The sequence below is a fragment of the Acipenser ruthenus genome, chromosome 3, assembly GCF_902713425.1.
Source record: "Acipenser ruthenus chromosome 3, fAciRut3.2 maternal haplotype, whole genome shotgun sequence".
Lineage (NCBI taxonomy): Eukaryota > Metazoa > Chordata > Actinopteri > Acipenseriformes > Acipenseridae > Acipenser > Acipenser ruthenus.
This window is the reverse complement of record NC_081191.1, coordinates 28,519,127-28,532,243: the sequence shown is the minus strand read 5'-3', so window position 1 is coordinate 28,532,243 and position 13,117 is coordinate 28,519,127. Positions and strand designations below refer to the sequence as shown.

At 40.2% G+C, this 13,117-nt stretch overlaps 1 protein-coding gene across 1 annotated transcript in view; it reads left to right on the top strand.

The window, feature by feature from the left end:
- The window catches only part of LOC117394714 (nuclear pore complex protein Nup153-like), a 56,943-nt gene that overhangs the window by 24,471 nt on the left and 19,355 nt on the right, over positions 1-13,117 (top strand). The window contains exons 2-7 of the mRNA XM_033993202.3: positions 1,969-2,206; positions 7,798-8,043; positions 8,251-8,390; positions 8,505-8,636; positions 10,243-10,356; positions 10,927-10,971. Coding sequence (XP_033849093.3) covers positions 1,969-2,206; positions 7,798-8,043; positions 8,251-8,390; positions 8,505-8,636; positions 10,243-10,356; positions 10,927-10,971 — 915 coding nt within the window. The remainder of the gene's footprint in view (positions 1-1,968; positions 2,207-7,797; positions 8,044-8,250; positions 8,391-8,504; positions 8,637-10,242; positions 10,357-10,926; positions 10,972-13,117) is intronic.

Here is a 13,117-nt window from a genome sequence, read left to right as displayed (position 1 = left end):
TCTCCTGCTGTGCCACAGTACAATTGTAAATGTCTTTGTCTGTTCAAATGTCTTTGTCTGTTAAAGCATTTTGCCATTACGTAACACTAAATTATTAATATAATACTTCTTGACTAAATGTTTTTCTTGGGCCGGATATAAACATGTAGCTGGAAAGCTACGTATGTTGTCATTTTAAGAAATAGCACAGTCAAATCCTTATCACATTGAATGATATTGTAAAAACATTTGATATGTATCTGCATGTGGTTACACATTGTTACATTCATGACGAGACCTCCCCTCATTTCCACATTAGCAGAGACAAAAAAAAATGTAATTGATGACCAGATTAAAGCTGTTAAGGAATTTCTGCCACCCTGGTTCAAAACCAGCAGAATGTCGTCTTGAAATTTAAGATTGCAATTGCATAGCTAGGTCTGATTTTATGGGAAGTTTAGAGAGGTGCAGAAGGGTTAACTCGGATAAGTAATGAAACTACCAAAGGCCCCCCTTTTCCTTCCTTGTTTCTACTTCCAAGGGTGCTGCTTGATGTACTAAAAAGGACTGACATGAATCAGCAGTTACTCTGCAGAGGGGATAGCTGGGAGCTCCTTGTTCGCTCTGTCTTGGCTCAGATCCCTCACCTCGCTTCATCTTCCCCCCTGTCGTGCCTGCACAGGTTCAAAAGTTCAGCTGAGTTCAGTCCCATTACTCCATGTGTGAGAGATGGTGTTTCCTTTATACAGGAGTGAGGAGATTAGCCTGCTACTCTTGTGCTGGTAGCAGTTCCCCACAGGAACTTGTGCAAGAGTTTATGATGCAAGAGAAAATAATAAAAACAAATGCATGCAAAAATGCTTTACTGGTAATACGTGAACGAAAGACTATTAAAAAAATCATCCTTGTAGCTTTTTAACCTGCCCAGTACATAATTGACTCACTCTACCCTACTTATTTATAACTTTTAAGGAAAAGGAAGTCCATGTCTAGTAGGGTACATTTTGACTTTCGAAGGTTCGGAGCACATTACCGAAGGAAGGTTTGAACCTTCAGTGGTACTCATTTGCATAATTTACTGGTGACGTCACGATAGCTACTTGTTTGTATTGGATTGAAAATCCTATTTTACATGCAATCCATATAAATTGAATACATACATGAACATGTAGTTCACAAGTAGTTTAAAAATACACTATAGAACAGTATGTTTTTATAATTAAGTAAAAAAACACATTGTTTATTTACACAGAATTGATGCTGCTTGGAGTAAGTTTGCATTGCAGCAGCACTAAATGCAGCGGATTTAGGCAAAACAAACTTAATTTAACAGTCAGTCACATTTTACTACTACGACTCCTACTATACTGAGCATCAAAAGAAACTTATCACTTCTATTTGAGCATCAAAAGAAATGTATCACTTATATTTGGATAAAATTCACTAGATGTGATCGAGAAATTTACAAACTGTTTTAGAGCAGGTGCAGTTACTTTTTATTGTGCTGATTAACAATTGCAAAATGATCTGTCTATCTTGGGCAGATGTTGTGACTTTTGGTTTCCGAGTTCGTGGCCTGTCATTAACAGAGTGTGTCTGGTTATACCGTCTCGCCAGGTTTGAAATTGCCGGCTGTGCGCACCCAAGATATGGCGAGCCACAGTACGCTGCTCTAGTCCAGCCTCCAACATAACATGCCATTTCTTTTTTTTTCTTTTTGCATTCCACTTAACAAAAACTAGGATTGCATCATGAGAGAATTAAAACATCATACCAGAATTGGTATTGTATTGCGATGCAAAGTTCTGGTATCACCCAGCACTAGTTTACGGCAATGCAGGACTCCCTACACTGCCCCAGAATGCATTTCCGTGTGTCTGATTGTCCAGTCCTTGACCTCAGGCTGCTTTATTATTACTAATTCTTATAAAGGTTGTCCTGAGACCAATCAAACCCAAGTCATGTGCTTTTATTTTGTTCCCCATTTAGCAACAAGGCATTATTGGCAGAGTGACCGACACTGTGAAGAATATAGTTCCTGGCTGGTTACAAAAATACTTCAAGAATGATGAGGCAGCAGGAACAGAGGCAGAGGAGGTTGAGGAAACAGCAGATGGACGGGAGAATCATGACGGCCAGATTCAAAACAACCAGGGTCACACAGACGAGGAGATGCTCCCGTTTCCCGATAGAAGGCGCACCCCTGAACCCTCAACCAGTAATGCAGGTGAGTTGAAAACATTGCAAACTGTTAAATTCAGAGCTGGTTCAAGAGCCTTGTTGCTGGTTGATCAGATGGTTAAAGAAAATAAACATTTTTGTCAAAAGCTATAAAAGGGGATCTTATAAGCTGATCGTGTTCATCTGTCTGTCCGTTCGTTACACTATCCAGTTCTTGATTTTGCATCAATATTCAAACTTTTATCATACACAAAAAGTAACGGTAACAAAAAGTAAATGTAATGCAAACTCATCTATTATGGGGCAGAGATGCCAACTGCTACGATTTGGCCGTAGCAGCTATTATTTTGGATTTTCTGCTACGGCGCTACGTCGAAAGGGTATAATACTATGATTCTTATTAAATAAATAAATGATGGGTACTTGCTGGATGTTTATGAAATATTATTTCAATACCATGTGTGTGTTCCTGTTTAATTTTTTAAAATTCATTTAATGGTTCTTAAATAATACTCTTTCACTGACAGTTTATTGTGGCATTTTAACTGACATACTAAAAGCTCTGAGCCTGGTTGCTTAGTAACCAGTTTAGGGGTCCTTCAGAAACAGCTGCGCAAATGTATCCTTGCTTGCTTTTTAGTCTGCAATTAACACTTTTTTTCACTGTTTAGCTAACTAGCTCGGTTGCCTTACTTTGCAATGTAGTCGTTCACACTTTCAGTTTTTTCAGCTCTGTGGATTGATTTAAACATACATGCAGGTGCAACTCTACTGCCAGATTTGTCAACCTGCAGCTGCATTTTTCAATGCCTGTCAGGTCTTTGACTCAAATCAAGTGAAGTATCTCGACATAGCTGAGAAATAAGTGTTTGAGAACATTCTACTGTTTTGAAGACAACTGTGTAGCACAGCATGAATAATGTGTTTACTGTGAAATTGTCAATGAAATGAAATGCGATGTTTACCAGTTCTGGACAAACATGGAAACGGGATTCCCAACTCTTGCTATAATCGTTTTCTGCATCCAAAAATGTACTTTGGGATGACCGGCGCTCAGAAAGGCATCAAATGAACAACATGCTGTATCAGAATAATATGTAAACAAACTAAACTGCAAACCGCACCACAGCAGAAGCAACAGATGCACACAGAGACAGTCTTTTTGAACTTAAAGCGTTCAAAAAGTAAGATATGTAAAACCTACAGTTTTTGTTTGCTGTCCTGTAGAAACCCCACCAAATCTCATGTTAAACGAACATTTTTGTTTATAGTTGTGTGTTGTGAAGCTTACCAATTTACAGGATTAAACCTTGGAACCTGATGTTATGTTACGTAATGTTGTTGAAGCTGACACCCTGGGATCCTTCAAAAAGCTGCTTGATGAGATTCTGGGATTTAATAAGCTACTAACAACCAAACGAGCAAGATGGGCTGAAATGGCCTCCTCTCGTTTGTAAACTTTCTTATGTTGTGAAAACCATAATAAACAAATATTTAGATTCATTTCCCGTTTTTCCTACGTCTATACTAATGGTATGTTTATGTAGGTAATGTGTACTGTATTAAAAAAAAATAGTTGATTTTTCATCCGTGACTTCACACATTTCCCCCTTCATTCCGTGATTTACAGTGACTGCTGCGTGATTTTTAGTACAAATTTCCGTGACAAAATCCCGGCCTTACTTATCAGTTAAAATAGGAATCACTAATCAAACAAAAATGTCACTCTCCTCCATCTAAAAGATCGAGGTTGGCTTGTCAGAAATATCGAGAGGAATTTACCACAGAATGGTCATGCATTAAAAGAAGTGGAGTGTCTTAATCTCACGTCTGCTGTGAATACTGCCGGAAAGACTTCTCTGTGAAACATGGTGGGTGTCATGACTGTCACTCACATGCAGTGCCTTGCGAAAGTATTCGGCCCCCTTGAACTTTGCGACCTTTTGCCACATTTCAGGCTTCAAACATAAAGATATGAAACTGTAATTTTTTGTGAAGAATCAACAACAAGTGGGACACAATCATGAAGTGGAACAAAATTTATTGGATATTTCAAACTTTTTTAACAAATAAAAAACTGAAAAATTGGGCGTGCAAAATTATTCAGCCCCTTTACTTTCAGTGCAGCAAACTCTCTCCAGAAGTTGAGTGAGGATCTCTGAATGATCCAATGTTGACCTAAATGACTAATGATGATGAATAGAATCCACCTGTGTGTAATCAAGTCTCCGTATAAATGCACCTGCACTGTGATAGTCTCAGAGGTCCGTTTAAAGCGCAGAGAGCATCATGAAGAACAAGGAACACACCAGGCAGGTCCGAGATACTGTTGTGGAGAAGTTTAAAGCCGGATTTGGATACAAAAAGATTTCCCAAGCTTTAAACATCCCAAGGAGCACTGTGCAAGCGATAATATTGAAATGGAAGGAGTATCAGACCACTGCAAATCTACCAAGACCTGGCCGTCCCTCTAAACTTTCAGCTCATACAAGGAGAAGACTGATCAGAGATGCAGCCAAGAGGCCCATGATCACTCTGGATGAACTGCAGAGATCTACAGCTGAGGTGGGAGACTCTGTCCATAGGACAACAATCAGTCGTATACTGCACAAATCTGGCCTTTATGGAAGAGTGGCAAGAAGAAAGCCATTTCTTAAAGATATCCATAAAAAGTGTTTACAGTTTGCCACAAGCCACCTGGGAGACACACCAAACATGTGGAAGAAGGTGCTCTGGTCAGATGAAACCAAAATCGAACTTTTTGGCAACAATGCAAAAGGTTATGTTTGGCGTAAAAGCAACACAGCTCATCACCCTGAACACACCATCCCCACTGTCAAACATGGTGGTGGCAGCATCATGGTTTGGGCCTGCTTTTCTTCAGCAGGGACAGGGAAGATGGTTAAAATTGATGGGAAGATGGATGGAGCCAAATACAGGACCATTCTGGAAGAAAACCTGATGGAGTCTGCAAAAGACCTGAGACTGGGACGGAGATTTGTCTTCCAACAAGACAATGATCCAAAACATAAAGCAAAATCTACAATGGAATGGTTCACAAATAAACATATCCAGGTGTTAGAATGGCCAAGTCAAAGTCCAGGTCTGAATCCAATCGAGAATCTGTGGAAAGAACTGAAAACTGCTGTTCACAAATGCTCTCCATCCAACCTCACTGAGCTTGAGCTGTTTTGCAAGGAGGAATGGGCAAAGATTTCAGTCTCTCGATGTGCAAAACTGATAGAGACATACCCCAAGCGACTTACAGCTGTAATCGCAGCAAAAGGTGGCGCTACAAAGTATTAACTTAAGGGGGCTGAATAATTTTGTACGCCCAATTTTTCAGTTTTTTATTTGTTAAAAAAGTTGGAAATATCCAATAAATTTCGTTCCACTTCATGATTGTGTCCCACTTGTTGTTGATTCTTCACAAAAAATTACAGTTTCATATCTTTATGTTTGAAGCCTGAAATGTGGCAAAAGGTCGCAAAGTTCAAGGGGGCCGAATACTTTCGCAAGGCACTGTAGGTACGAAGAAACACCAGCAACAAGCAAAAGCAGACCCTCCCCATTACTGTTTGTGCAAATGGATTTTGAGGTTTAACTCTCTTTAAATAACCAATTAATTATTGGATACTACACAGCAGTTTGTGTTTTGTAATTGCAGAGTAGTAAAAATGTAAGTAAAAAACTTAAATCTTTCTTGAGGTGTTGTTATTTCTATAAAGTTTTGAGGTTGAATATGTCAGTCCAGGTTTGATAGCACTTGCTCTTCATTTCTAATATTTAAATCCAGAATAAATAGAATTCCAAATTAAAAAAAAAATTTAAATCATTGTTGAAGTATTTTCTATTGGGGTTGTTAATTTCTAAATGCCATGTGTTTTACAATGACCATAAAATCGGGGCTTGCTCTTGCTGTCTGCCGACCACGTTCAGCCAATCACAGCTAACTTTAGTTGGAACCTCAAACTGACACTCCAACAGAAGACGAGTTCTGGATGGGGGCTCAGAGCTTTACAGAAGGAACGGGCTGAAGTTAGTTACTTATTCCCGATTAGAGGCTGAAGTTAGTTACTTATTTGCACAATTACGCATTGAATATTGGCACACATTCCAAGAGGGAATTCACATAGATAGTTTGGATGTGCCACCTCAACTAAATAGCACTTAATACAGTACACATGCCACTATGCGTGTGTCACTCTAGCACTGAATCCAGGTTGAGCTGCTGCAGAGTTTTCTGATCGAAATGTTTTTGCCAAATATTTTATGTAAAGATTTGTGAGATTTAATAATATAATATTGCCATATAATCAGTAAGTACATGTTGAACATTTTATGCTGTAACACCTGTGCTGTTTTGTCGGTTTGCAATTACTAAAACTGTAACTTCACAACAGCAGGGTTTTTTTTGGTTTCTTAGAGCTTAGCAGTTAGTCCTTCAGGTTGTCCCCCACTTTTTAACAAAGTTAGACGCCTGTGATTGAGACACAAAATTCTTGGACTGTTGCTTCTGACATTGATTAAAACACTGAATTGTTGTACTGCTTTTAGAATGAAACCCTCACCTATAGATACCAAAACTGACTCCCTGTTAGTGAATAAGAAAGTTTACTAGTCCGGAGCTTCTCTATTCAGTGAGTTAGATTTTTGTTATTACTCAATTAAATAAACTGCTAATGCAAAAGCTTTATTTTTACAGTTGGTTATTAGTTATCAACATTAAATTGCCAAACTACTTAAATTAGATCTTTTGAAAATTATCAAAATGGTCTTTGAAGGTCCTTTTTAAAGTCCTTGAAATTTGCACAACCCCAGAGCTTCGGGGGGCATAAGCGGCCCCCAGACCCCCGGCCATAAAATTGCTTTTGCCCCAGGAATTTGTCAAAATGGTCATTGGCCACCAAGATTATGCTTACCCTCTGCAGAGAAGCATGTCTTCAAATATAAAACCGAACAAAGAAAGGACAGTTAAAACTGATAACTAATTGTAATTTTGCTCCCATATTCATATGACTTTTTTCTCTCCCTTTGTGCGTCAGAAGGCTTAATTTAAAGCTAAACATCTGGTTTCTAGACAGCCTTTACCTTGGAAATTAATAGTATACTTTTTGATACCAGGCTATCTCCCATTTTTCTAAGAAGGATATATGAGGTTTTTTCTCTAAAACTAATACACATTTCCTGTACCATGGAGTTCCTCTCACTTAAGATTTAAAATGATAAAAGCGAGGTGCCCTTGAGTTAGAGCACCTGGTCTGTCTGTGAGTTTTGCCTCGGTTATTAAAACATTTCTCTGGGACCATGAGAATCCTAGTACTCGCACAAGATGAGAATAAAAAGCGAGAGGCTCTCCTGTTCCAAGTTGCAACTACTGATAAGAAATTCGGCTATATGCGCATTCCAAGAGGCCCCATCAAGGTTATTGAATTAGGTCAGTGTTTTATAGTTTCACTGAGTCTGAGCATCACAAGTGTGTGTAACAGTCTCAAATACCTAAACTCTGTTAGCAGGTTTCCAGCAGGCTTTTAAGTTCCTGTTAAACCAGCAAGATATATTTCTTTAAACTTCTCAATGCATTATGTCATGGTCAATGGAGAAATGTTTCAACCCTCTAAACAATATTTTTTTCAGAGCCATCTACAAGCCAGTCTGCATTGAATTTCAGTATTCTGCCAAGACCACCGCTCAATCGAAGTCATCTTAATTTCTCCACACTGAATTCCCCTGCACTTCACTGTCAGCCTTCCACGTCTGCAGCATTTCCCATTGGCAGTTCAGGCTTCTCCCTGATAAAGGAGATCAAAGACTCTACCTCTCAGCACGAAGATGATAACATCTCAACCACCAGCGGCTTCTCCTCTAGAGCATCCGATAAAGGTACTTCAAGCATGCCGAAAGGAGATTGTATTTCAACTTTTAAATATCTTGCAGCGGTTCAAATGTAATGGCACTGTGACTTCTGTTTTCAGATGAATACACAACACAGATGTTGGCTTTATACTCTGGACATAAACCAAATCTTGTATTTTTCTTTAAATATTCCTGACTTTAAAATCTGTTTCTTATTTTTCTATTCTTACCAAGATGTGACCACTTCAAAAAACATGTGTGTGCTGCCTGTGTGGTCTCCAGAAGCTGACCGTTCTCAATCAGTCCCACAAAAAGCTGGAACCACTTTGAGGAAGCCAGCTTTTAACCTGTCTGTCTTTGGTGGATCATCCACAGTAAGTAGATTTTTTTTTTTTTTTTTTTTTAACAAAAAAAAGGGTTATTTGTCTATTTCTGAACTTTCTCCAGTGTGATAAGGTTGTAATGTGTTGGTTTTTTTTATGTTTTAGTCCCTTGCAAGCAGCTCTGCGCTGAATTCTAGCCAGCTTGGAGACTCGCCGTTTTATCCTGGCAAAACAACATATGGAGGGGCAGCGGCAGTGAGGTCCCCAAGTTCAAGAGTTCGGGGTACACCTTACCAGGTAAAATAGAAATAACAACTTGCATATCTTGTTCCCTGTTGACTGTATGTGTTGAACAGCATAAGCTTCAGCGATGTTGCATAAACCAGTTGAGCATATGTGACCAGGGTGGCGTTTCCCCAAGAACTACTAGACGAACCAACATTTATTATCATATTATCAAACATCGTATTATCAAACTGCAGTGTATCCAGAACCTCTGGGTGTTTCCAAATGTTCTTGAACTTGTACTGGAGTTTAAAAGTGACGTGGAGAAGCCTTGAGAGATCCATGGAGGTTTAAAATACACTGCAACACCATCTGAAACATATGCACACACTTGTGAATATGCATGGCTGCTTGCAATGAATAGTTTCTTTGAACCTTCAGCAATGCATTGAATATCCCCCGGAGCACTGTAAAGTCCATTATTAAGAAATGGAGAGAATATGGCACAACTGTGAATCTGTCTAGAACAGGCAGTCTTCAAAAACTGAGTATCCGGGCGAGAAGGGCACTAGTCAGGGAGGCCACCAAGAGGCCTATGGCAATTAAAGGAGTTACAGTCTTCCACGGCCGAGCTGGGAGACACTGTGCATACAGCAACAATAGCCCGGGTGCTTCATGAAACTGGCCTTTATGGAAGAGTGGCAAAAAGAAAGCCATTGTTGAAAAAAACTCACATCAGATCCCGGCTAGAGTTTGCCAGAAGGCATGTGGGAGACTCTGAGACCAAGTGGAAGAAGATTCTATGGTCTGATGAGACCAAAATAGAGCTTTTTGGCCTCAACGCTAAGCGCTATGTTTGGCGCAAGCACACCATCCCTACCGTGAAGCATGGTGGTGGCAACATCATGCTATGGGGATGCTTCTCTGTGTCAGGGCCTGGAAAGCTTGTGAAGACAGAGGGCAAAATGGATGCAGCAAAGTACAGAGAAATCCTGGAGGAAAACCTGCTGAATTCTGCAAGAGACCTGGGACTTGGGAGAAGATTTATCTTCCAGCAGGACAATGACTCCAAACATACAGCCAAAGCCACACTGGAGTGGCTTAAAAACAAAAAGGTCAATGTCCTGGAGTGGCCCAGTCAAAACCCGGACCTCAATCCAATTGAATATGTGGAAAGAGTTGTAAATTGCTGTTCACCAAAGGTCCCTATCCAACTTGACGGAGCTTGAGCAATTTTGCCAAGAAGAATGGGCAAAAATTGCAGTGTCCAGATGTGCAAAGCTGGTAGAGACTTCTCCAAATAGACTCATGACTGTAATTGCTGCCAAAGGTGCCTCTACCAAATATTGACTCAAGGGGGTGAATACTTATGCAATCAATTATTTTGTGTTTTGTATTTGTAAATAATTTAGAACAATTTGTAGAATTTATTTTTCACTTTGACATTATGGACTTTTTTGTGTTGATCAGTGGCAAAAACTCCTAATTTTAAATCCATTTTGATTCCATGTTGTAACACAATAAAATGTGGAAAAGTCCAAGGGGGGTGAATACTTTTGAGAGCCACTGTACGTTCCAAGTTGAGAGTATCGTTAAACTGGTATACAAGAGGTGCAGTCTATTTACATGTTAGATTTTGTTGATCACCCCTCCATTGTGTGAATCTTTTCTTTTGCAGGCACCTGTAAGAAGACAGATCACTGCAAAACAGATTCACTCTCCATGTGGAGTGACAAGTGCCACCGCACGGAGAATTCTTCAGTCTTTAGAACGCATGTCCAGTCCTTTAGCAGTAAGTTTGTCAGAGTCCATTATAATAGTGTTTTTTTGGGGGGGGGTGGGGGGAGGTGCTGCAAAAAGTATTGTTTGAACTGAATTTCGAATTAGAATATGCAAATGTTTTAAGGGTGCTGAATATTTTAAACTAATAAAACACATAACTTTAATGTGAATATAGCATTACCTCGCCAGTTTATTGGCAACCTAGCGAGGACATTCCACAGGCAGAAATTAATAGGCTGACCAACTTCTCTTATGGACACTTAGTGATAAATACCCTTCATTTCAACACAAGCATCCTGGCACGATAGCCGCAGCAGTTATGTATTGTAACCAATGCATTAAAAAAATTGCAATAAAGGGCAATACAGTATATGTTTTCAACCAATACTTGGATAATTGCAAGAACGCCCTACCACTTAGTGGATGACATTGCAGGGAATGCTGGGTTTTACTTTTCTTTAAAAAAACCTAACAATGCTATAATGTCTAAACTGTGCACTCCAGAAGACTTGGCGCTGTGAAAATAAAGGAAACTTGATTCAATATGACCATACTCTTGACTGCTTGTGCTTCTTCACAGGATGCTAAAAGAATCCCATCACACACTTCATCGCCACTATCTCCAGTAAGTAGTACCCGCTTCTCAATTTCTTGGGCTCCACTCTTAAAACTGTACGGTTTGTTCCCTTTTCAGGTACGAAATGTATCCATTACATAACGGGTTAACTTTGTTTACCTGAAAATTCTGAGACTTGCAATGCAAAAGCGGTCACGCAGTGACTGGCAATGACATCACATCAGTCTGCGCCCCACCTGGAAGGCATTAGGCTCTATGATGACAGTTGAACAGTGCAATTTTCTTTTCAGCGTGATTCGAGCAAGCTGCAGAGAGATTCATCGTTTTCAAATGGATTTATCGAAAGCTATTTAAAAAAAAAAAAGCCTTATATAATGTTTCCTTATGGAATTAATCGCTGAATTATTTTATCATTTAAGTTTGTTTGTTCCCCCCACCACGGATCATTTCAACCTCTTCTCTGTGTTAGAGTTGTATCGCCTCAGGAGATTTTTCAAGCTATCTGGGCCCAGATAGTCTTGTATTAGTACTACCTAGTCTGGGTTCGGGCTAGTGTGTGTCTATAGATAGATATACAGTGTGTGTGTGTGTGTGTGCGCATATATATATATATATATATATATATATATATATATATATATATATATATATATATATATATATAATATATATAAAATATATACACGACACACACACTAAAGCTAACTTCACTATAATGAACCATTATAACAAGCACATGTTTAACGATCCCAACAGCAAGAACAGATTTTTTTTTTCAATGCAGAAATCTCAGTACTGACTGACACTGAACTTTCTCCAGTGTGGTGTGTTTCTCTCAGTGAAAATAAAGACCATGGTTGACGAATTCAAAGATAATGCGAATTCAAAGATGACCTATTGTAGTACGAATCATGCACGACTAATGCAGTCGTTGCCTGTCCGTCATCTTCACACAAACTGCAACCAGACAACGGGCGTGAGGAGCATTCTACGCTGGATAGTTTTTCAAGAGAAAGGACATATAATTACTGTATTCAGCATGTAAGTGTACATTTTTTCCTTTTTCATTTCATCACTGTTTTCTTTTAAACATACCTGTAGCAGGGCTATTCCCCTGCACGCAGAAATTAGTGTTGGTGTAATTTATATGTGGAAACGGGTTTGTTTTGTGTGCTTTTTGGAGTTATGTTTGATCAAATGATTTTTTTCAGACGGGCACTCGAATGAGACTTGCTGCCTGCCTGTCTTCTGTGTGTGTCCTATGCGTTACCATCATTGGTAGCGTCACATGACCCATTTGTTTACTTTCTGTTTTGTGTTTAATAAATCCTGTGCACCTGTGCCACAGTTTCAACTCCAATTTAAAAGCATGATGTGGTAGATATGAACTCCTTTTTACATAACTGAGCTTCCGTATCTTTGCCTGTTTTATGATCTCATTCAAACAAAACAACTCTGTCACTCTAGGCCATACTTTTGGCCCAGCAGTGGAAGAGGTCACAGCAGGTCAGAGTGTCCACCAAGGAGCTGGCTCGCCTGCTGCCAAAGAAAGTACCACAAGTCAGCAGACCTGCGCCTCAACGGCGATCCATGCCGCAGCGCAGCGAAGCGCCCCATCCAGCAGGGGACATCGGCGCCAGTATCTCCGCCCTTTGCAGGCTCGGAGGGCGTAGGCGAAACTTGCCGTGGCTCGGGTTTGCTGCCACAGGCCCAGGGCTCCTCCTGTCAGGACCACCTGGCATATTGGCGATCATGCACCAATGACATCTGGGTGCTCTGCTCGATTTCAGCTTGGCTATTGGCTCCAGTTCAGACAGGGCCCTCCCCACTTCGCAGGAGTAGTCGAGACCACGGTCACAAACCCTCACAACGATGCCCTGGTGGTGTCCCAAGAGGTGACTACTCTGTTATAGAGGCAGGCTATCCAAGTGGTAGACCCCCTCGAACTGGAGTCCGGTTTTTGCTTTCGGTACGTCCTGGTGTCCAAACGGAATGGCGGCTCAATCTGTTCCGGAGGCGCAGAAAGTTCAAGATGCTGTCCACACGGTAACTCTTGCGTATAGTCAGGACAGGTGACTGGTTCACCACGGTGGACCTGAAAGACACCTACTTCCATGTCCCCGTACTGCCAGGCCACAGAAAGTACTTGCGCTTCTCCTTCCAAGGAAAAGCGTACAAGTTCTGTGTTTTGCCG